The 24,859-nt window shown below is 55.1% G+C and overlaps 1 protein-coding gene across 1 annotated transcript in view; it reads right to left on the bottom strand.

Moving 5' to 3' along the window:
* CLNK (cytokine dependent hematopoietic cell linker) overlaps nt 1–24,859 on the bottom strand; it is a 163,102-nt gene that overhangs the window by 74,023 nt on the left and 64,220 nt on the right. Inside the window, exons 8-9 of the mRNA XM_066233102.1 lie at nt 12,329–12,400; nt 1,472–1,500 (exon numbers count right to left, since the gene is read on the bottom strand). Coding sequence (XP_066089199.1) covers nt 1,472–1,500; nt 12,329–12,400 — 101 coding nt within the window. The remainder of the gene's footprint in view (nt 1–1,471; nt 1,501–12,328; nt 12,401–24,859) is intronic.

The following is a 24,859-nucleotide window of genomic DNA, read 5'->3' as shown; positions in this document are numbered from 1 at the left end:
TCTCTAGGGAGGCCACCATATATTTAACCAATCCTATGGAAAAAATAAAACAAAGCAAAAACCCCCACAAAAACCAACAACCCCAAAACAACAAAACAAAACAGAAAAAACACAGACAATTTAAAAGTGCCCAGGAATGCTATAAATATCCCCGAGAGGAGCAGTCCTGTAGGCTGGTCGCCATGTGCGTCCGCAGTGATAGGGGCTCTGTTAGAGCTGAGCAGACACCTGCAGCGGTTTGCAAGCGTGGGTGCGTGGGTGCGTGGGTGCGAGGGTGGGTGGCGCGGAGCGCTTTGCTGCTGCGAGCGCCTTCCGCAGGGTATGGGCTCGCGCGCACGTGTGGGCGGGCCCAGGCAGCAGTATCTCAGGGGACATTTTGGGGGGAGGGTTTTGATTTGTGTTCTTCCTGCTTGCGTCTCTAGAATGTTACTGATGGACTGCCACACCCGTCTGTCCGCTTCTCTCTACCTGAACGCAGGTGAGCAGCAAGGTCAAAGGGGGAGGGGCGCAGGTCTCGAGCTTGGTTCGGAGTTCACCAGCCAGGCATCCAATGAGCAACTTCGTGCCCAGGCACCACCCTCTTTTGCATTTTCTGCGGTGCCCCCCCCCCCCCCCCCGGGACTCTGAGTGGACGGTGGGAGCGAGTGTACTTGAGAACAAAGGCTCCGGTACAGTTTGGGACCACTGACCCTGAGCGATGGGGCTGTCAGGACCTGACTGGGCAGCTGGTAACGACGTGCTCTGTGGGAGGGCGGGGTGCCGGGTGCTCCTCTTTTAATGTCTACTCACACCTGCAGATTACTTTCCCCCATTCTCCCCACTGCTCCGTGGGGCGCGCTGCACGTGGGGAGACGCTCCCACCTGCAGTGGGCAGACTCGCGAATTCATCCACCGGTTCCGTCACTCCGCACGATCCTGCCGTGGCTTTGCACACTTTCTAGTCCGTTTCTCTTTTTCCTGTCTCATGCCAATCGTATTTCTAGTCACCCGCTTTCTAGGGAAATTCTAGGGGGCTTTCCTTGACTTTCTAATGCTCCTAGTCGCCCCCGAAGGGACTCCCACAAGCGCCGAGTACCAGGAGCTGGGTTCTAAGAGGAGATACGAGAAAAGCGGCAAACGTGGTTCTGGACCCAGAACCAATATATGGACACATATTTTGGGGAGAGCCCGTTGCACTGAGTTGAGCAGAGCGAATGCTCGCGAACAGCCACAATGCCAGCACACAGGCAGACCTCTCCTGACTCTACGGATGAAGGCACTGAGGCCATGGAGCCTGCTCCCGGCCCAGACTACCGAGCTCCCAGGTGGTGGGGAAGCAGGGATCCCAACACCCGGCGAGGTCCCAGCGCTTGTGGCAGTCACCCACCTGGCTGTCCCCCTAAGAGCAACCAGACAAGGATGAAAGGAAGAGTCTAACAGACCGGCAGGGCCATTCCCACCGCTGCGGGGGAACCCCAGGCCCCTGACTCACCTGTGGTACTGTTGACTCCGGGCCATGACCTAGGGCGGAACAGAGAAGCCAGGTGAGTGACAGTGAGCGTGGAGTAGTGCACAGACCTTCCTGGAAGAGGTGGCCGGTCACCCAAGGTCATTTCAAGGGTCAACCTATGGAACGATTTCTTGATATCTGTGTTGTTGACTGAATGTAACAGCCCCAGACAGAGCACAGCAAACGGGAAAATGTGCGCTGAGGAAAATGACAGTGGGCACCGCAGGGAGCATCTGGGCAAGCCTCCTGCACACAGGAGCCTGCGTGCGTAAGGACGCACGCACACGCTGGAACGTACGTGACAGCATGTGCAGGATCCTGGGGTTAAAAAATCCGTTGTCTGCCTTGAACTGTTATTCAAAACCACAGTTACGGGCTGTGTGATGTCTGGAGGGGGCAGTGGCAGTCTGGCTGGGTTTTATGATTGGGAACAATGTTGCCGAGTGCCTCCACGCTTGCACTTTTAAAACCTACCTCATAGCTGAAGATTTCCAGGGAGACGTTCCATCAAATGCAATAAAGGGGCCAGGGAACATGGGCCTGGTTCATGTCAGTCACCTCGGGACCTCCCCAGGCGCTGCGTCCTTCTATATTCCAACCCAGGTGAGCGGTGTCCCATCCCTGCTCCTCACCACCGCGAAGTTCGCCCTTTGAAGCGACTTTGCCTACTTGACACCTCCCTCCTGTCTCCCTTTCTTGGTGACCTAGTGAGATTGAATAATGGTAATAATAATTATTGTTTTTAAGTGGTTTGGGGCTATTTGCATTTCTTCTGTGATAAGTTATCTGGCCACGTCTCTGCCCTTTTCCAGAGAGGTCTGTACCTGGCCACCGCACCCGCCCTTGGACACCGCGTCCTCGGAGCCACCTTTCCCCAGCCCCTGACTCCAGGCAATGACCCGGAAAGCCCAGGGGCGCTGGGAGGCTCAGAAGGACATGCTTCTGCCAGCCACCTCGTTTGTGCCTTCAGCAACCTCGGCCCTTGTGTCGCACCTGTCCTCCGAGGCTCTCCGAGTGCGTCACAGCAGCAATTAACTGAGCATCGCAACACACCTGGGTGTAAATATTTATGAGGCCTGCTTGGTGGTGGGGACGTAGGGCATAGCACAGTGAAGCCAGGAGATGTTGGTTACCAGGAGACCACACTGTTGCCCTCTGCTCAGTGTTTTATACGCAAAGTGACCCTGTGGGGCTAGCTACGACTGTCCCAAGTTTCCAGACAAGGAAACAGGGGATTCAGAGGACCCTGTCCCAGTCCCACAGAGAGTGAGGGATCTGACACCAGCCTGCCTGCCCCAGGGACCCTGCTCTCACCCTGGGCCTGGCCAGTGGGCAGTGGCGTGTCAGGCTTTGCAGGAACCCTGCAGCTGCGGTCTGGAAACCTTTGTGGTTAGCACTTGGCACCTTTTCAAGTCGCCTGAGATTCTGCAGAAATTAACAGGAAATCAGCCAGCAGGGAGCTGAGCATTTATCTGGAACCCTGGAGCTCTCTCTGACACTTTCAACATACGGTCCCTTCCATGACATCTTGGTGTCTGATTAAGGGCTCCGAAGGCTCTCCAGTCTTGCAACTCATGGCATGTGAAACCGAAATATGTATTTGCCACAATCCGGTGGTCCTGGGAGCTTAATGTGAGTGTGGCCGTGGACAGAAGGCAGTGCGCCTGCGCCCAGGGTTCTGGACGGCAAGGCACAGTCTTGGGCTCCTGGAGAGGCCTTTAGCCTTGAAATTAGGGTTCATCTTTTTTTTCCCCTTTCTTATCTTGGCCTCGCCTAGTTTTTAGAATCCAAGACTCTTTAGCTAGAAAGCACTTTGGAGATCAAGTGGCCCAACTCGCTGTTCCCAGTTTCAGACTCTGGGAGGCAGCAGTGAGGTCTTTGACACCTAAACGGAGTGGCTGGGAGGGGGAAGGCGCCCATCTGTCCCGCGCGCGCACGTGGGAGGCGATCCTAGACTCCGACGGGCTCCACGGTGCAGAGGCCAGGCAGCCAAGCCTCAGAAGGCTGAAGTGAGCTGCCTAAAGTGGCACAGAGAGCTCCAGGAGGAGCTGGGTTTGTCCGACCCGAAACCCCTTAGTATTTAAGGGCTAAGCCCGGAGCAGCGACTTGGAGCGCGCGCTCTGTGTCTGCGAGATTCCCACTGCCAAGAGCGGCTTCTCTGATCCAGTCTGCGGCGCCGCTCAGCCGGTCCAGGTCCCGCAGCGACCGCGCGCATTCACGTGTCCGCCCTCCGGGACCGGGACCCTGCGCCCCGGGGCTCTCCGTGCATGCGTCAGTGCCAGCCCAGTGAATTCGCGGAGGAAGCGTCAGCAGCGCAGGGAAGCGGGTGTTGTTGCGGCTGAGCCCGCAGAGGGGGAGGGAGGAGGAGAGGCTGGACCTGCCACCCAGGGCCGGGAAGGAGGGCTCGGGTCCCAGAGGCATCCTGGGCTCCCCGGTTAACGTCTGGCTGGAGCGCAGTTGACAAGCTCTCTGGAAAGTTTCCTGTGTTGTTAACACTCTTCGCAGCCTGACAGACCAGGGTGATTAATGAAAGACGCTGCTAGCAGACTTCACGGAGGCTTGATGTGTGTCCTCTGTGTGCGAGCGAGGCCCATGTGTTAGCAAGCTGCCTCTGGCAGGGGAGTGGCAGGGACGCACCCTGCCCTCCAGGCGTCGCAGCATCAGTAATGCGGCCCTGGGCGAGTGGCCGCAGCTGGATGGCGTTGAAGCCTGGCAGCCCCCCTCTGCGCCCCCCACCCCTGCTCCCCACCACATCTGGGCCCCAGTGAGGCGGCTTCCCTTCTAGTCCCGGCTGGTACCAGCCGGGTGTCCACGCTGTGGCAGGGGGGGTTGATGGAATATAAAATGAAAAAATTGACCTCTAAGGAGGGTGGGTGGTTTTCAATATTTAAGTCTCCTGACAGAGATTTTAAATTTTTGCATTATTTTAAAATTTTTATTTAAAATTTATTTTAATATTTGAAGATGTAAATTTTTGATATTTCTTAATACTCTAACATGCTTACTGATTTTTAAAGGGCCTTCCATTGAACCTCCCGCCCCTCCGCTCCCCCTCGCGGCCGAGGCTTGGCTGAAGCGGGCAGGCTGCACATGCCTGCCACTTGTCCACGGGAACAAGGTCTGGACAGCGTGTCCCACGGGTCCTGTCTCCAGGGCCGTGGTCCTGGCATGGAGATGACTCCTCATGGCCCCCTGGAGCGTGGTGCGTGTCGGCCCCTCCGGGTCCCCCCAGGCACCCGCGCTGGTCCACCATGTGGCAGCAGAACCCTCGGGGAAGTGGTCAGGGTGACGTCACCCTGCGGCTGTCTCCCTGTCCCAAACCTCCCGGGTGGGGCTGGCTCAGCCCCACCTCTCACCTGAGTCGCGGCCCCCGGACTGAAGAGACACCTGAGAATAAAAGTCTCGAATGTCTGGGAGGCGGCTGATGTTTCCGAGAGTTGCTACCCTCACTTTGAATATGAGTTTGTTCCCTTCTTCCCTGTCTTTGAATGTCTGCACTGGAAGTCGGTTCATTTAAACCTCTGGGTGATTGACTCTTGGTGGGCAGTATCATTCTATCAATTTTAGGGCATTACAAATGGTTAGCACCGAATGGGACCATGAGCTAAACCTTTCACGTTGCGGAGGGGCTGACGGGGGCCCAGGTTTGCTGTGGCGGAGTTCTGCATGGGTTCCTTCATGCCGGCCTGTCTGATGGCAGGGAGGCGGAGGCTGTGCTTGCGGCAGGGCGCTGTGGGCGCTGAGGTGGGGAAGTGTGCGTGCTCAGAGAGTAGTGAACAGGAAGGGATAGGCGTGCAAGGCCGTGTGCACCTGCAGGCGGAGCGGAGGCCCGCCTGGCCGCGGGGAAGGATGCTCAGAGCCGCAGCTCAGACAGGTAACGCAGGAGCACCCGCGGGGCATTGGGGACGGAAGGGCTGGGGTACACCCTTCTAAGAAAGAAGTAGTGACGGAGAGTGCGGCCACCAAGGCCCCCCTCTGACCATGTGGCATCTGTCCGGTGGAACCCACACTCATATAACCAGAACCAAGTACAGTGTGACTTCTCAAACGTCCTGCACTGGCCCCAGCTCCTAAAAGGGGGCCCAGGTACTAACACCGCGCCTGGACCAGGGCCCGTGCACAAGAACACGCTGTTGAGTGAGTGAGTGAGGGAGGGAGCGCACACGTGTCCGGGAAGCACACACGAGGGGGCAGCTCTGGAGCGGGGCAGCCAGAGACACACGGTGGAGCACGCCTGGGTCGCGCACAGACCATTCCGTCCCAGCGCGGCCTGCAGTGTCCCCATGCGGCAGGCACCTGCTCCCCACGGGGCACACCCCCTCACATACCCGTGAGCCAGTTCTCCCTCGTTCTGCACGACAGACCTGAGGTGGCGGAGCGGCCCCAGCCCTGTATTCCTCTGAAGCAGGGGAGACTCACACCAAGGTGGCCTCAGGCCAGGCTCACTGTTCGTAAGTGAGGAGCTGAGCTCATGCTTTGCCAAAGGAACCCTTCGTTTGTTTCAACAATCTCCTCTTTAAAATTTAATAATGAAAAGAAAAATCGGATGTATACAGCTCCCTGAAAGGGTCTTGGGGAGAATGCTGAAGGTGTTGGGTAGCATCCCGGACTGGGAGAAGCTCACACCCCAGGACCCCTTGGCTGAGGGGAGGCATCCCACCTTCCCGAGCTCCTGCCTGGCCAGGCCAGGGACCCGGGCACCCCTCCTCTGAGCCCCGGGCACTTCCTGCTCTAATGACATACTTAGTACAGTTAAAAGGCAGTGCATAATTATTCATTTCTTATTTAAACCTCATAGTTTTAAACCTGGCTTGTGGTTTTTTTGTGTGTGTGTTTTTTTTTTTGCTTCCCTCAACTAGATGTTAAGTTCTCTGGGTCGGAGAGCACATCTTGTAACCTATAGTCCTTTCATAGACGGTGTCCGTGCCCCTGACAGATACTAACAGATGACAACAAGACTGGCTGGTGCCGTGCTGGGCTGGCAGCGTGCTGGAGAGTGACCTCTGTGCCGTGCCCGGGCCAGCTCAGTGGGCAGGGCCGCTCCGGGCCACAGTCCCCTACGGCCGCTGACCCTTCCCCACGCATCCTGTCTTCTCTCTTCTATCCCCCACCCTCCTCCCTCCGGTGAGCGTTCCTTTTGTCATCTATTTAAGTCTAGCCTGTGCTGGGCGTGGGACCAGTACATGCTAAGAGCATTCCGCTGTATCCTAGGGGTTCCTGACTCTGTCCTGCCTCCCACGCCCTCCCGTCAGCAGAGTTTACTGAGCATCTACGATAATGTCGCAGCTCCCAGCGGACAACCACAGACAAGCGGGCGGGACAGCGCGTGATGCGTCCTCTGTGAAGGCCCTTTGGACCCTCCGTATGGCTGTTTGCCTGTGAGGTCTTCAGGACACTCTACTTCCTGTCCCGTGGGGGTGGGGGACAGGGGGCAGCAGTGATTGTTATGGGCCCCCCAGGGCAGCGGGAAGACAGGTGGAAAGGACAGGGGTGGGTTGGGTGGGCAGAACCTCAGAGGTCAAGAGCAGACAAGCCGCAGTGGCCGCCGGTCCTGTCTCCAGGAAGGCCCGGCACTGGGCGTCCTAGTGCTCGGAGTAGAACCGGCGGCTGGCTCTGCTCCGAGGGATGAGGACCGGCCCTCGTGGGCCCTGAGACGTTACGGCCGGCCGCCTGCACCTGTCCCCCGGGATGGACTCTCGCTGCGGGTGTTAGGGGCGGAAGGAAGAAACTGAGAGCCAATGGGTGGTGCGTTGGGAAGGACCTGAACGTGCGAAGGTGAGGGACACTGTTAGTAGCAGGGAAGGGGAGGGACACTGTTAGTAGCAGGGAAGGGGAGGGACACTGTTAGTAGCAGGGAAGGGGAGGGACACTGTTAGTAGCAGGGAAGGGGAGGGACACTGTTAGTAGCAGGGAAGGGGAGGGACACTGTTAGTAGCAGGGAAGGGGAGGGACACTGTTAGTAGCAGGGAAGGGGAGGGACACTGTTAGTAGCAGGGAAGGGGAGGGACACTGTTAGTAGCAGCGGGGCCGAGAGAGAGAGCTACCCTGGGGGTGCAGAGACCCGGCTGGGAGCCTCGGCCCTGCTCCTCGCTGGGACGTGAACCTGGCCGAGCCCCGAGCCTCCCCCGTGCTCCCCCAGCTCACGGCACAGTGTCCTAGGGTCTGTTACGTGTTCTTTGCCCGGTCACACACCCCCACCCCGTAGATTGCGCGTCTCTGGCGTGGGCTGGGTCTTTGTCTCCGGCTTTCCCAGTCCCCGGTACGGGATCTCCCCCAGGCGGGGAGGACGTTCTGGCGCACCTCCCTCCACCCTCCTCGCACCTGGTCCCGATCTTGCCTCCTCTTCTCTCCACCCCACTCGCCCTGAATGGCGTGGGCAGGGACAGAGCCGGTGCTGGGTCCGCAGGCCTCTTGCTCCGGCTCCAAGGCTTGTACTCTTGGTAGTGATGCTCAAAGCCAAGGTTCTCACTCGTGAGTGGGAGGACTCGTGTAGACACAGGTTCCTGGGCCTCAAAGCCCGAGTTTCTGATTGGCAGGCGGGGCCTGAGAATCTGCATTTTTAAGAAGTTCCCCAGTGCTGCTGATCCTGCTGGATTAGGGACCGCGCTGCAGGGACCGGCACTGGGAGGCTTCCTCACCGTGGATGCGGACACTCTTCTCCGGAGGGCGCCGCGCCTGCCCCCTCTCCTCACCGTGGATGCGGACACTCTTCTCCGGAGGGCACCGCGCCTGCCCCCTCTCCTCACTGTGGATGCGGACACTCTTCTCCGGAGGGCACCGCGCCTGCCCCCTCTCCTCACCGTGGATGTGGACACTCTTCTCCGGAGGGCACCGCGCTTGCCCCCTCTCCTCACTGTGGATGCGGACACTCTTCTCCGGAGGGCACCGCGCCTGCCCCCTCTCCTCACCGTGGATGTGGACACTCTTCTCCGGAGGGCGCCGCGCCTGCCCCCTCTCCTCACTGTGGATGCGGACACTCTTCTCCGGAGGGCGCCGCGCCTGCCCCCTCTCCTCACCGTGGATGCGGACACTCTTCTCCGGAGGGCGCCGCGCCTGCCCCCTCTCCTCACCGTGGATGCGGACACTCTTCTCCGGAGGGCACCGCGCCTGGCCCCTCTCCTCACTGTGGATGCGGACACTCTTCTCCAGAGGGCGCCACGCCTGGCCCCTCTCCTCACCGTGGATGCGGACACTCTTCTCCGGAGGGCACCGCGCCTGGCCCCTCTCCTCACTGTGGATGTGGACACTCTTCTCCGGAGGGCGCCGCGCCTGCCCCCTCTTCTCACTGTGGATGCGGACACTCTTCTCCAGAGGGCGCCGCGCCTGCCCCCTCTCCTCACCGTGGATGCGGACACTCTTCTCCGGAGGGCGCCGCGCCTGCCCCCTCTCCTCACTGTGGATGCGGACACTCTTCTCCAGAGGGCGCCGCGCCTGGCCCCTCTCCGCAGGGGGTGGGGGGGTCTGGACACGAGCACGTGGAGGCCTCGCAGGACTGGAGAACGGAATTCACAGGTTTGCACTGACATAGAAGAGACGGCCGTGGGACGACTTAGGACCCAGGAGTGGTGCGGAACTGAAGGTTCGACTCTGAATGCAAATCCCGTGGCCACCAGTCATTGTGACCAGCGAGTTGCTCTGGGGTTGTGACCACAACCTGTCGCCTGTGGCAGTCTCTCCTTCCTCATCTGTAAAACGGGGATCATAGCTCCTACTCCAGGGCGCTGTCATGAGGATCACACGCCGACGTTCCTTTCGCGGTGTCTGGGGCACGTCGGGAGTTCAGCTGTTGACTCGAGTTTGGACTCGACTGGAAAACTGTCTTCAGTAGGTTTCTGTTCCTACCCACGTGGGGGAACGGCACAGGACAGAAGCGGGCGCTGGGGCTCAGGCAGGCGAACGCCACGGGGCGTTCTAGGAGACGTTCTGATGCGTGCTGTGGACAGGTCGCGGGCAATGGGCGCAGATACGATCCCGTGGTTTTCTCGGACAGTCTTCTGGGCCGCGGCATCATGGTGGGGCCCTAGCCCTCCGCTCGGCATTTCGCTCTGTCTTTACCAGGAGGGCCATGCCTGTTTGCGTTTGGGGCTGGGTGGGAGCGGACGGCCCTCTGGGCCTGTTTTGGGAGGGCTGACTCCTGCACCCGGCGAGGGGATGAGCGTGGCGAAGGCGGCCAGGTGGAGCGTCAGGGTGGCTGTGGGTAGCAGTCATAAGATCTAAGGGTCTGCCACTTAGCACCCCTCAGCCAGCTGCTCGGCCTCGGGGAAGCTAGTGACGCCCTCCGGGCTGCACCCTCCTCGCTTAGAAAGGGGAACTAGCCCGAGTGTGATTGCTGGGGTCCGTGAGAGGCTGTCTACGTACCTACAAAAGCGCTGGCGGATGCTAGCCCTCAGTGCCAGTGAGTCCTTGTTTTATGAGAACCGACTATATTCTTGTGTGTGTGTGTGTGTGTGTGTGTGAGAGAGAGAGAGAGAGAGAGTGTGTGTGTGTGTGTGTGTGTGAGAGAGAGAGAGAGAGTGTGTGTGTGTGTGTGTGTGTGTGAGAGTGTGTGTGTGTGTGAGAGAGAGAGAGAGAGAGAGTGTGTGTGTGTGTGTGTGTGTGTGTGTGAGAGAGAGAGAGAGAGAGAGAGTGTGTGTGTGTGTGAGTGTGTGTGTGTGTGTGAGAGAGAGAGAGAGAGAGAGAGAAAGGAATAGACAGACAGGAAGGGAGAGAGATGAGAAGCCTCAACTCATAGCTGTGGCATCTTAGTTATTCATTGATTGCTTTCTCATATGTGCCTTGACTAGAGGGCTCCAGCTGAGCCAGTGTCCCCTTGCTCAAGCCAGCGATTTTGGGCTACAAGCCAGTGACCTTGGGCTTTAAAGCCAGAGACCTTCAGGGCTCAAGCCAGCGACCATGGGGTCATGTCTATGATCCCATGTCAAGCTGGCGACTCCGCGCTCAATACAGCGACCTCAAGTTTTCTGAACCTGGATCCCCAGCGTCCTGGGCCAATGCCCTACCCACTGCACCACCGCCCGGTCAGGCAGAGAACCCACTATGTTCTAAGCACACTGCTGAGGCCATTCATCGATTCTCCCATACGGGAGCTGCTTCAGGCACAGGGAGTCAGTGGCGAACGAGACAGTCTACATTATTTTTCAAATACCATTTCTAAAATACATGAGCTGCTATAATGGAAACGGGCCCATCCGAGCCAGGCTGCCCAGCTAGAGGGCGGGTCAGCTGAGAGGTCAGTCAGTGCAGACCCGAGGGACTCACACCTCTGCTGCCCGCAGCACCCTGTATGCCCCTAGCCTGGATCTCCATCACACTCTCATCATTACAACTTGTACAGAGAACGAGAACATTGGTTTAATTGTTATTAAAGTAAGATCAGTAGACCCAAATATATCGCTTTCAGACATTTCGATTTATCAATCTTAAATACTAATTTATATGTATATAGTCCTGGCGTTATGAAATATGCAATGGTGCAGAGATTTGTGTGGATATGGGGGGGATATTATTTTTAGAAACTTGAGTTTGTAAATGGTTTGGAACAAGTTGCAGAAACATCATCTGTTGCTCTTTTTAATATATCTTGAGCGTGATGTGACACATCTTGAAATAATTTGCTTCAGGGAAAGTAAAAAGGAGCTCTGCTCCCCCCCCCCCCCCCAGATGTAAGTGTAAATATTGTTTGATGCAAGTCACTGCTGCAGACTCCCCATCTGAAGGAAGGCTCCTAACCCTTCCATCTCCCCTCTCTCGCTATTGTCAAGAAATAAGAAAAATGTACTTAAAATGCATTATTTAAATGGATTGAATGTAAACATCGAAGAGGTCTGAGAACAGCCGCAAATTTCCCTTTGCTTTTAACGTGGCCTTGGAAACATATCAAGCGTTCTGTCTGGCGGGTATCTATTTATTCCCCTTAGGAAAAATATTTCTGCCAGCGAGTCCTCCGGTCCCGGGAACGCTCCTGGCGCCCGGCAGATAGTAGGAACCGAACGGATGTTTGGTGATTGACTTGGGTTGAAGTAGATTGGGATTCAAGCACTGGTCCCAAGCACAGAGACCCCCGGGGCACCTCGGGGCACAGGGACTGCTGCTGCCGGCCCTGGTGAGTGGGTTCTGTCCGGGCGCAGGGCGACCCACGCCCGCTCTCAGCACCAGGGTGTTGACCAGGATCAGACTGCCAGATCTGAAGTGGGATTGGTCTCTTGTGAGTGAGTTTATCATGTTAGCCCTGATCTGAGCTTGACGACTCAGCTGCGAGCCCCTTGAAGCGTGGACTGGGTCTTTCATCTCTGCGTTTCTGGTCGCCTGTGCAAGTCTTGACGTCACCATTGCTCAGTAAATGCCCTGCTCAGCTGGACAAGGAAAGAGGCCACACAGGTAGGTGGTTCCCTCTACTCTCCCAGCTTGTGGGACCTGGCAGTGGGCGCGTGGCCCGGTCCACCCATGACCCGTCATCTAAACCATTCCTTGGCCCAAGAACGGAAGGCCCCCCCCCAACCCCCAGTGGCTGTGTCTGGGGCTGCCTAGAGCCCTGGTCTGTGATGCGGTGGGTGCCGGGGGCTTCCCGCCTACACCTGCGTCACCGGTGTCACCTGCGTCACTGGTGTCACCTGTGTGCTGGCAGGCCAACCGCACCAAGTCCCTTCTCCAGGTCACCTCGAAGATCACCACCAGCAACGTCATTCTGTCACCTTAACTCTGTGTGTGTGTGTGTGTGTCTGTGAGTGTATGTGTGTGTGAGAGAGAGAGTGTGTGCGTGTGAGAGAGGTCAGCTTTCTATTTGCCACAGAACCAAGGTTTCCACTCTTCTCTGAATCAACAAGGGAATGATACTCTCACCTAGTTTTCGGCAGGGCGGAGTTCTGGGATTTCAGATCACTGGACACTTCTTTCGTTGTCCTTCTGTTGCCCCTGGGATGAGAGAGAGCAGGTCCCCATCAGGAAAGAGTAAGGAGCTGGGGGGAAATTAGTTACCAACCTTCCTTCCTGCAAACAACCGCCCGTTCAGTTTCAGTAATTAGCGTCTCACACATTTTCCCAAATCTGTCTTTGCATTTATTTCCATTAGGGTTTAAAAAAAAAAAAATCCATGTTTTAAGTAATTCAATTATATAAAATTATTATTATTATTTTTAAAAATGTAACAACTTTCTTGTATAAGAGCTTTATTTGACAGCACCGGTTGGAAGAAGTGCCCCAGTCAGGTGGGGGTGTGTCTGGTCCCCCACACCCACAGGGCCGCTGGGGGACCCTCCTTACCCTCTGAGCTCGATGACATTGCTCTGTAAAACAAAGAGCATCCTACCTCCACCACACAGCCAAACAGAGGCAGCCCCTGTGGGCCCAGGAATGTTCTAGATGCTTTCCCACGTTAGCTGAATTCACCTCCAGACTAGCAAACATCATTGGGGCAGGAAGACAGACCACTTCACAATAGGGACTAGAAATCCAATAATATTTACTGAGCTCCGACATACCCGAGGCGCTTTGATGGCATTTTCTACGAGGAGATTAACTTTTTTTCAATTGAGTTGGTTTGTTAGCATTCCTTACGGCACGCGTGATCGTAGACCCTCCCTGCTATGTGCCTTATTCTGTCAGCCAAACAGAAGTTAACACTTTTTCTTTTGCCACTGTTTCGTGAGCTTTATCTGCCATTTACTGCTGACAGTTGTCTCTAAACCCGGTGAGCGCTGAGTCATCGTCCTGCCTCCCCCTTCCCTCCCCCTCCCTTGGACTTTCTCTACTTCCTCCCCCAAGGCTCTTTCAAGCACCGTGACCCTCTTTCTCAAATACCCACTGTCTTCTCTTCCTCTCTGACTCAAGCTCTGAGCTCAGTCTAGTGTCCCTTCCTCGGGGAAACCATCCCTGCCTTGGAGACCGGCTCCTCCCCGCTCAGGTCTGAGTTGACATTTCACTTTTGTTCTAACTTGTAGCTGTAATCACGTCTGCTAAGCTTGCTGGTCTACCATCTGGATGAGGGCAGAGACTCGCAGGGCTTGCCTCAGTGCCCCCCCCTCTGCCATGCTCCCCGGGCCCTGGGTCAGTGCCTGGCCCACCTTGGGCCCGCAGTGGACGCGTGTGACTGTCCACATGAACAGAGGTATCCAGGAACTGCCCGGCGATGACCCGCGACTCTCTCCCTCTGGGAGGGGCTCTGTGTGCGCCTAGCGACAGCACTGTGATGAGCAGGCGATTTAGCGAGTTGTTTGGATAGATTTTTGTCATTGGAAACTGATCATCTCGAAAGAAGGTGGTATTATTTCATTATCTCTCATTTTACTTTGTAATTATTTCATGATTTCAAAATTATTTAATTATTGTGTTTCATCTATTTCATTATTTCAATTTTTTTTACTCATGTAGAATCTGATTCATGAATCTGTATCTGCACTCTGATTTCTCCTCTAAGCTCTAGACACGGACGTCTGTCTAACTGTCCTCTGGGCCTTTCTAGCTGGTTCTCCTCCAGCGGACCTCGGCCCTTTCAGCAGCGGGTGGCTCTGCTGCCCACTCAGTTTCCAAACCAGCTACCCGGGCTTCTTCGCCCTCCGTCACCGCCGGATCCGGACACCCGTTCCGAAATGTCTCTCCGTCTTCACCGCTGTGAGCAGTGCTCAGTCTCAGTCTTGTTCTCACGTTTTCTAGCCTGGCCTCTCGCGTCAGCCCCTACGGCTTTGCCGGCCTCCTGGCCTCCGCTCCCCCCACCAAACGGCAGCAAGAACCCCTTGCTGATGGCCACCAGCACGCTGGGAGTCAGCCCCCTGCTTGACGATGCTCGCCCACTTCAGGAGCTTCACCTCTTCTCTCATCTGCTACCTCTTACGTCTCGGTGGCGCCACCGGCCTGAACTCGAGCGTTTTCTTCCCTGTGCGTGGTTAGTGGCCTGGAAGGCTCCAGCCCACTTCTGTGTAACATCTCGTTGAAGAGCAGACCCCGTCTGTCCGTGCGATAGGATCTCTTTCACCAAGTCAGTTATGTCACTCCACCAACAAGATGTTTGTCCCTCAGGAGAACTTTGAAAAGGTTGACACTATCCCCTGCTCCTTTTCTGATGGCATCAGCGGGGTGACTGTGGAGCCTGGCAGTCCTTCTGTGGAAATCACGCCGTCTCCCTTCCCTCAGCCCCTGGGGAAGAGCACCACGCAATAGCGGGCTCTTCAACCGCAGGTGGAGCCAGTCTGAGAAGTGTGGTGGCACCAACTGCGTTCAAGGTCTCCTGAGATGCCAGTGTGAGTCCAGCCTAGCCCACCTGACACCGCACTGTTCTCATGGTCCTCTGGGAGCCAGGACCCCCGTTCTGCCGTCTGTCTCTCTTCTTTGGCGCCAGCATCACCATGAACTTTAATGTGGGCATCCAAGAGACTTCCTTTTCCTCTATGTAATCCATGAGACTTAAAGTTATTGGGATTTGTTTTTTCCTTATAAATCCACGGGATTATTTTTTTCTCTGTAATACGATCTACGCATTCTTCTGTGATGTCCTCCTCTCTTAGTTTCTGGGGCCAGGCCCCCAGAAGGACAAGGACACACTGCTATTGTAGCATCTCTAGAGTCAGCACATGACCTTCTGCTTCCTCCTTAAATATGTGCCATCCTTTATTCGTTATCTGTTGCTGTTACCACAAACTCCAACCGAACACATCTATTACCTCATCGTTGTTGGGCTCAGAACCCCAGGGAGGGCTCGGGAGGGTGTCTGTTCAGGCTGTACTTAAGGTGTCAGCCCAGGTTGGGGTGGGCCTCATCTGAAAGCTCCGCTGGGGAAGGACCGACTCTAAGAACACTTGATTGTTGCTGGAAGTCAGATTCTTAGGGCCTGTTGGACCGAGAGTCTCCGTTCTCTGGTGTCTGTTAGCTGGAGGCTGCCCTCGGTCCGGTCACCTTGGCCTCCCTAACACGGCCACTTGCTTCATCGAAACGTGCACACCGAGGAGACGGGAGGTCAGCTACGGTCTTAGGCAAGGCAGTCGTGGAAGTGAGGTCCCATCAATTTTGCCATACCCTGTTGTTTACAAGCAGTCTCCGGCTCGCTCACACCAGGGGAGAAGGTTACATAGGGAGGGGCGTGAGCCTGGGGAGATGAGACAGTTGGGGGCCACCCATATCGCCACACACTCAGTGCGGAAGTGTGAGGAAAGGTGACCCTTTGTAACACCCAGAATGATTATTTTTGTTGTTGTTGCAAATTTATAAATCAAATCAGCTAGAATCTTTCTGCAGGGTACTTTTTACCTTCCGTGACTCCTGAAAATGTCTGACCAATTTTTAAAAGTTTTTTAGCTCATTCCAGAGGACTCCAGCAAATACCAGAATAAACTGGCTCTTTAACTCTTGCATGTAAAAGGCCAGGATAATCCTTTTCTTTTGCAACAGAATGCTGTTCTTCTAACTCCCTTAAAATAGTCACCACACCAATCGTCACAGACAACTTCTCCAAGTGATCAACACCCATTTGGTTCAGTCCCAAGGCTGTATGGGTGGTTTTATTCTCATACTCAGCTTCTTTTAACCCTAGGAAGTGCTCCGCTCTCTCCCTGGGCACCTGAGCAAAGCTCACCTTCTCGGGGATTTGATGCTGGATATTTCATGTGCTTGCACTGCCAAACCCAGAAAAATGAAAGGGCATACACTTGAGCCTTCTTGCCTCATGGATTAAAAAAAAAAAAAATCAGTTCAAATTTGAATATATTCACATAAGACTTATTGTGTCAAGCTTGTACTCTCTACTATCTTATATATTTTTATATTAGCTAACTGGCTCCTGAAGATTTGAGCTGGTGCCCTGGCCAGTTGGCTCAGTGGTAGAGTGTCAACCCAGCATGTGGAAGTCCCAGGTTCGATTCCTAGACAGAGCACATAGGAGAGATTACCATCTGCTTCTCTTCCCTCCCCCCTCCTTAATATCTCTCTCTCTCTCTCTCTCTCTCTCTCTCTCTCTCTTTCTCTCCCTCTCCTGCAGCCATAGCTTGATTGATTTGAGCATATTGGCCCCGGGCATTGAAGATGGCTTGCTCAATCCTCTGCCTCAGGCACTAAAAATAGCTTAGTTGCCAGCAGCCCCAGACAGGCAGAGCATTGGCTCCAGATGGGGGTTGCTGGGTGGATCCTGGTTGGGGTGCTTGTGGGAGTCTGTCTAAGTATCTCCCATCTTCTCACTTAAAAAATAAAAAGGTTTGAGTTGGTGACTCTGTAAAAAGACTTTGAGGAACATCACTCAATAATGAGGCCACAATGAGAAGCTTTGACCTACCTACTCGTACCTCTGTGACGGTTAATTTTATGCGTCAGCTTGGTGAGGCGATGGTGCCCAGGTGTTTTGGGTGACAGCCCCGTTCCCAAGCCCCCCTGCCCCGCCCTGGACCCCTTTCCTTCTCGGTCCTCTTCAACAGCTCCTGCAAGGCTGTCTCCTGTCCTGGCAACAAGGCCTCCGACTCGAGTCCGTTCCTGAACTGAGTTGAAATTGGGAAGCAGACCCCGCTGCCATCGTCCAGACAGCTACGGAGTAGCTCCAATGTGCAAGGTACTGGGTTAGGACTGGGGACACAGGCGGACAAGACGCAGAAGGTCCCGCCCTCCCGAAGCCGGCAGCCACGCGAGAGCGAACCAACCGGCAAGCAAGGCGCTGTCCCCTCCCCCTCTGTGGCCGCTTCTTTTCCCACAGCTCCCGCCTTGCCCCTCCCCATGTGAAAGGCTACCCGCTTTGAGGACCGTCCACCTGGCCCTGGCCTGATTTTCCCTGGGCACAGCTCCGCTGCCGCCTGCTGGGCTCACACCTGCCAGGGGCGAGCCTCTCACGGACCCTCGCTCAGGTCCCTCGGACCCGCCCACGCTCTCCTGGCTCAGAGCGAGGCGCTAGCTCCCCCACGGACACGGATCAGGCTGTGGTTTTCAGGGACTGCCGCCTGCGTGGTGGTCCTCGGTGTGCACAGGACCCACCCAGACTCTGAGTTCCTGTCACTCCCACGGACCGGCAGCCTAGGAAACACTCGTGCGTGAGAAGAGCCGCAGAGGGAGGCAGGCATGCCCTGCGGGAACCATGCATTCTTGTTTATTAAGGCAGGAAATGAATCCAGAGATGCTGGAACAGACCGGCTCTGCCCACGGGGTGCAGTCGCAGGGGGAAGAAGGTGGTGTCTGAATTTAGCTCCTGCCTTTGCCAGACTGAGAGCTTTAAAGGTCCTCAGAGCACCGGGCTCCGCGGACAGACAGGCATCATGTGCTGGAGCCTGTTAATTGTATAGATGAGAACACGCGGGCCCAGGGAGTTGAAATGACCCGCCCGCGCTCACCGGATGCTGAACAGAGAAGGTTCCGGCACCGCTCCCAGCCCCACGCGTGGGCTCCAGGTCCCTGCCACTTGGCCTTGGCTTCTCCAGGGCCTGCCTTCTAATTAAGCTTTCTTATGTGCCTTCTCAACAAAGTCTCTTTTTCTTTCTTATCTTCTTAAGGAGAGAAAGAAAGATAAATAGATAATCGAATATAGAAAACAAGAATCCTGAATCCTTTTTGTCCAGGTTTCAAAACATCCCACGAAACTCCTTTCTTCCTTCCTTTTCTGTGGTTTCTTTCTTATTACTGTATTTCCCCATGTATAAGACGCTCCCTTTATTGAAAAATGTGGGGTCTAAAAACTGGGCGCGCCTTACACAGTGGTGGTGGATATTTTTACTTGCATTTCCCGCTTTTTCGCGCTTATCTTTGCGCTCACTGTTTCGCACTGGTCAGCGGTATATGACGGCAGGTTACGTTTTGCCGTGTTCTGCCCAGAAATGGCTCAGAAAAGATTTTCATACAGTGCTGAATTCAAGTTTGCAAAAGTGATCCAGTTTGCAAAAGTGAATGGGAGTTTTGACAGTGAGGAAGGATTTATGAATTTTCTGATGAATAATACTTGAGTTCAATCACTTTATGTAATACATTTGTTTTTTTCAAATTTTGGGCCCCCAAATTAAGGTGCGTCTTATACATGGGGAAATACGGTATATGTTTCAGGTCCATAGCCCTGAGATTCTACCTTTACATGTGCTGCAAAGTGATCACCCCACCCCCTACCCTGAAGTCCGGTCACTCTCCGTCACCAGGCTCTCCTTTCTAAAAATTTTTGTTTAACTTCTGATTCAGCAAAAGAAAACAAATGAACCAAAAAAAAAAAAAAAAAAAGAAGACTTTCAAATGCTTTCTCCTTTCTTTTCTCTGTCTCGACAATCAGGGGATGTAGCTCCTAAGAAACCATCGATGTACGCTGGGAGCAAACACAATAACCCCAGAGAGTTACCCTTTTTTTTTAGGTCCATAGTGAAATGTAACTTACAGATGGTCATTCCTGAAAGATTCCGGAGGCCTGATAGAAGGATGTGAACAAATAATACATGTACGTTTAAGAGAACTCTCAACACAGACACTTGGTCTGTGACCGGTGAGGACACAGCTGACAAAACCCCTCAGAGTGAAAGGGACACAGGGGCTCTCTTCTGTGGTCTGCAGGGGGCCGGGGCGGGGACCGCGGTGTCTACGCAGGAGGGGCTTCCAGAGAGCGAGCCCCCAAGGCGACACCCGTCTCTCTGTCACTGAGTCCGACACTTGCTGCCTCCGGAAGGCCCAGAGCAAGGACGAGCGTTAGGATCGGGGGAGGGACATGAGAGGTCTACAGCCCCTGCTCTGGGAATGCCCAGGCGGGTCGGCAGCCCTCTGTCACCGCAGTCACCTCGTGACTCACTCTCTCCGCCCCGTGCACCGTGGAGCGGCCGCGGTCCTCATTCTAACATCTGCCTGCAGCTGTCACGGGCTTTCCGCAGTCCGGTCCCTCTCCACAGTTCTCGGCTCTCTCTCTCTCTCTGTCTCCCCCCCCCCCAGTGGAGCGGCCGCGGTCCTCATTCTAACATCTGCCTGCAGCTGTCTCGGGCTTTCCGCAGTCCGGTCCCTCTCCACAGTTCTCGGCTCTCTCTCTCTGCCCCCCACCCCCCTGTGGTCTAGTGGCAGCCATCATGAGCCATTGGCCTGTCCTGGGACGGACCTGGTCCCTCAGGTCTCTGCCTGGAAGCAGAGAGGTCAGCATAATAATGTCCCTCCCCATCCCCAAGTTTCTACAATGCAGGTGTCCACAGATGAACACCTAACGGAGCTTTCTTGTTCTGGAAGTGTCTGTTCTGTTCTCTACTGCAGCTGAGCATCGGCAGAGCTCATGTGTCCTGCCCACGTCCCTCATGGGAAAGTGACTGAAGTGTGTTCCTGTATTCCCGGCTTTCAGTGCAAGGCCCTACCTGAAAAGAGCCCGTGTTCACAGGAAAGGTGCAACACAGACACGAAGAGAGAGAGCGGAGACTTAATCCCAGGTCTGTCCAACATCATGGTCTGGGGAAGGAGCGTGGGTTTCAAACCAGTCCCTCAAACTGGGGGTCATGGACAACCCAACCCGAGGTCCTACTCGGTGTCAGCACTCTTCCCATTTATTCCTGTTGAGACCTCAGTTTCTACCGATGGGGAGAAAGAAAAGGGGCCAAATACATTGCCCGTGGCCACCAGCTACGTGCCGGAGCCAGGATTCAATGTCAGGCCGGTCTGACTCAAAGACCAGGTCCTCTCAGCTGCGTCCTGCTGGGCGTCATGGAAACAGAGAGCCAGGATCCCTGGCGTATCCCAGGGCGTAGATGCTGCCTTGGGTCTCCAGGGACTGTACCACTGCGATGAGCTGTGAGCCACAGCAGGACCATCTTAACAGACTGTCTGGAGACACCGGTTTTCAGAGCAGTTACCGAGAAACAATCAAACCCGGAGAGCTAGTCTTTATAACACATCCTCTCCTCCCCGCTTCCCTGGGGGCTTTGTAAAAGCATCGCTCGACGCTGGGGGTGTTGAGGTTCTGCTGTATTTTGAGAGCTTTGTGAGAATTAAATGAGATAATATGTGCAAAATGCTAAGAACGGTGCTTGGAAGAGACTGAGTCCTCAATGACTATTTGGGCTGGAACTCCTAATCGTAATTACTTTAACAATACTTTTCGCACCCCCCCCCCCCCCCCCCCCCGGTTGACAGTATGGGCCAAGAATTGTTCTCAGTGATCGGGATACATCAGTGAATAAAGCAGAGATTTGCCTGAAATAAAACACAAAAGGATCTTGGCCCTTGGGAAGGAGGCCAATGATACAACAAATGGGGGTGCATGCAGGGTGGCTGTTCCAGGGCGTGGTCAAGGGGAGCCTCGCTAAGCAGGTGACAGCGGGGGAAGGCCCGGTGGGGCCAGCCAGGGGCCGGGGCGGGGGCAAGGAGAGCACCCAGGCCCCGGGGGTGGGGGCGGGGAGAGCACCCAGGGGCGTGGGCAGGGAGAGCACCCAGGTCCAGGGGCGGGGGCAGGGGCAGGGAGAGCACCCAGGCCCAGGGGCGGGGGCAGGGAGAGCACCCAGGCCCGGGGGCGGGGGCAGGGAGAGCACCCAGGGGCGGGGGGCAGGGGCAGGGACAGCACCCAGGCCTGGGGGCGGGGGTAGGGAGAGCACCCAGGCCCAGGGGCGGGGGCAGGGAGAGCACCCAGGGGCGGGGGGCAGGGGCAGGGGCAGGGAGAGCACCCAGGCCCAGGGGCGGGGGCAGGGAGAGCACCCAGGGGCGGGGGCAGGGGCAGGGGCAGGGATCGCACCCAGGGGCGGGGACAGCACCCAGGCCCGGGGGCGGGGGCAGGGAGAGCACCCAGGGGCGGGGGCAGGGGCAGGGGCAGGGAGAGCACTCAGGCCCAGGGGCGGGGGCAGGGAGAGCACCCAGGGGCGGGGGCAGGGGCAGGGGCAGGGAGAGCACCCAGGCCTGGGGGCGGGGGCAGGGACAGCACCCAGGGGTGGGGGTGGAGGGTGTGGATGGCGGGTGGGGGGGGTGAGGTGTGGGAGCACACCCAGGAGTGCAGGGGGGACTGGGAAGATGACTGGAGAACTTCTGGGGGAGCGAGGATAGGTGGGGGGAGCTCCTGCAGTGACGGGGAAGCTTTAGACTCCGAAGCCACAGGCAGGGTCTCAGGGGAGGGACAGGCTGGTGTCCGTGATGTGCCTGTCGGGTCTCTCTGACTGCTGGGCGGAGAACACAGGGAGGATAAGGTCGCAGCAGCAGGGAGATCTTTGGGGAAGTCTTGGGGAAACCCAGGCAGGAACTGATGTGAGCTGGGACCTCGGGCTTCGGGGAGAGGGAGTGAGAGAGGTGACGGGGGAGGGGTTATCATCCCAGTCACAGGGGCTGAGACTCCACGGCCGATCCCCCTGCCGGCCCCGCTCACAGAACCAGTCTCCCCTTCACGTGAGTTCCCCCGGAGATCGTTCAAAGGTGAAAAAGGATGCAGTGCACATACACAGCGGGGTACACTCAGCCACAGACGGACGGAAATCCCGCCTTTGGCGACACCACGGACAGACCTAGAGGGTCCTGCGCTCAGTGAGGCAAGTCAGACAGAAGAGGACAAACACCCTACGACTGCACTCGTACGTTGCATCTAAACAACAAAAAGAAAAAAATATGAACAATCAAACAGAAACAGACGCACAGATACAGAGAACAAACCGGAGAGGGGAGGGGGAGGGGCAAAAAGGGAACGGTGAGTGAAAGGTCCCAGCGTCCAGGCAGAGAGTACCCGAGTCAGAGGGGTGTAGTCTACTGCACAGGGAACAGCGTCCATAAAGTCGTTACAAGTTTGCACGGCGACACACGGTTACTAGACATCCGGCGATCACTTCATGAGGTTATGTAAGTGTTGCATCCCTATGTTGTAGACCTGAAACTAATAGACTATTGTATGTCGACTACACTGTAATAATAATAAAAAAGCACGTTTCCCAACATTTCCTGTTTTCCCTGCTCTATCTCACATTGCTCATCTGCCTGTGCCGTGGGCTCCGCCCGGGGCGCGGGCCAGGTGGTACTCGGGTGCTGGAGGACGCGGAGAGCAGGGGGCTGACCGCGTGCCCCGGCCGCCCCGGCCATTGTCAGTCATCTCGGCCTCACCCTGTGCTGGCCATCTCCAGACTGGACTTCCTCCTGCTGTAAAATAAGAATTCAGCTCCGTGGAGCACTAAGGTTCTTCTGCCTCAAGTTTCAGCGGGGTCAGCGATGGAATGGTCTCCCTGGTAGACGCCTGGGTAAGGTGCCCGCAGGGGCCTGGAGGCAGGGAACTTTGTGGGGCGTTAAACATGCTGGGTGTGTGGTAACTAGCACACTGAAGAGGGGCACACACATTGAGAAATGCTATCATTATGGGAAAGCCAGTGCCCTGAGTACGTGAAGTTTGTCCACGCAGGGTCCTAGAGCGAGTTGTCCTCCCTTGTTCTGCAAACACGTCTGATGCCCTTGCGTGCTCAGGAACTCCATTCAGCAAACCCCCGCTTGGCACAGATCTCCTGCTTTCCAGAAGGCTGACCGTCCCGGGAGTTCAGGACATGAGCTTTGGAACAAGGCGCATGGCAGTGGTTGCCCCCGGCCCAAACAGCCCAGTGCCTGGTGAGTTACAGTGTGATCCCTGGACCGGTAGCATCACCGGTGAGCTGGTTAGAAATGCAGATTCCTAGGCACCTCCTCAACCCGGCAAGCCAGGAACCTGCAAGGCAGCAAGAGGCCACGGGATCTGTGTGCCCACCACGCGGGAGAGGTTTCATGTGATCTTGGGTGAGTGGCGAGATCCCAACCTGCCAAAGGAAGCCAGCAAGAGCACTTCCGTCTTACAACTGCTGTGATGAGCAAACGAGTTAATTCCCGAGGAGCCTCGTGACTTCCTACTGCTTCTTCTGGGTCTCCGCTCTGCTCAGAGAGGCCGTCCGGGTCACTGTTAGTTCTGGACGCAGTAACGGCAGAAAAAATGGAAGAGGGGACAGGAGCCGGTGCTGTGCTCTGTGCACCTGCCCCAGGTGTAGAGCCCCGGGCGTAGGATGGGGCAGACCAGGGTGAGAACTCGCGGTTACCGAGCTCGTCTGCTGTCTAGTCACAGAGCTTGTCACTTTGCCAGTCCTCACAGTGACACGGTGATGAAGGTATGACCATCTCTGCTTTATAAAAAAGGAAATAAATCTTGGGGTCAAATACCTTTTCCAAGGTCAGCTAGTGACTGGCAGTGCTCAGGAAAACTCGGGGCATTTTTCATAGAAAGTCAGTAATGATGGAGGCCTTTGGCATCACACCTGCCAGGATAGGGAGGTCCCCCCGGGTTATCGGTGTGCTGCAGTGGCTCCGACTGCTCAGCAGAGCTGGTGGATAACAAGTCAGGAATTTTGAAAGCCGATTGTTGAATGCACATGTTGTTAAAAATTCAATTCCATAGAATCACAATGGAGTAAATTATATTAAAAACAAAGGCAATAAACACTCAAAATGTATCACTTCCTAATTATTTGATTGCACTTTGCTATTTTACCTACAATCTGGGTGCTATTTATGTCTATTGTATCTAGATGATGGAAATATGCTAGTGTGTATTCTTCCCAACTGTGCATTCAGTGACTTCATACTGGTATGGACTTTGGCCAACGTGGGAAAATTTACACCACAGAAATTGGCACATGCTGCAGATCAAGGTGTGTGTTTCTTCTTCTTCTTCTTTTTTTTTTTTTTTGCTTTGTTGATAGAATAACTTAAGAAAATTATGGAGGTAATGTTAATAAAACAGGTTTAATTTAAAAGTGTGTTCTGTCTGTAGCTGTAACATTGTGAATAGCACAAAACCCGAGGAAACATTTCTCTAGTATTCAAAGTATGTTCTGACTCAGCAAGGACGTTGCTCACAGCACTGACAAGCCAATGGGGTCTGGCACACTTCTCTGCTGTTTTACTTCTGTTTCACTCATGAATGCAAAGGGAGATGGTAATCACTCGTGATGTCAGCACTGTACTTATTTGTTCATTGAAACCATAGGGTGGTTGGGGGTATAAAAAGTTCGGCAAAAATCAATGAAATCATTTTGTAAGAATCCATGGGCTAGATGGAAATTGATAATAAAAATATAGCGTATTTCATTATTATTTATAATTTACATACTATGTCTTTATATCTGTAAAGTTTATAGCAAACTTATGTACACATTTGTGCATCTCTCTCTTTCTATCCCCCGCCCCCCAGAGAGCTATTTGCTAAACAGTTATAAAATTAATCAGAACACCTGCGGCTGACCCACCCGGAACCATTGCCATTTCTGGTGTCCTGTGGCAGAGTGACCTCAGCTGAGAGACCCGAACCGGCTCGGATGTGAAAGCTCTGTGGCCGGACTCTGGGTTTCTGACCCAGGGCAATAATGTCACCGCCCGAGTCACATGTTTCTCACCTCTGAAGTGGGACCAGTAACGATATCTTAGGAGATGTGATGTGAGGCTGGGTGTCCAGTAATAGGAATACAAAAGGAGCAATATCCCAAAGAA

This window comes from Saccopteryx bilineata, chromosome 5, assembly GCF_036850765.1.
Source record: "Saccopteryx bilineata isolate mSacBil1 chromosome 5, mSacBil1_pri_phased_curated, whole genome shotgun sequence".
Taxonomy (NCBI): Eukaryota; Metazoa; Chordata; class Mammalia; order Chiroptera; family Emballonuridae; genus Saccopteryx; species Saccopteryx bilineata.
This window is presented reverse-complemented; position numbering and strand designations above follow the sequence as displayed.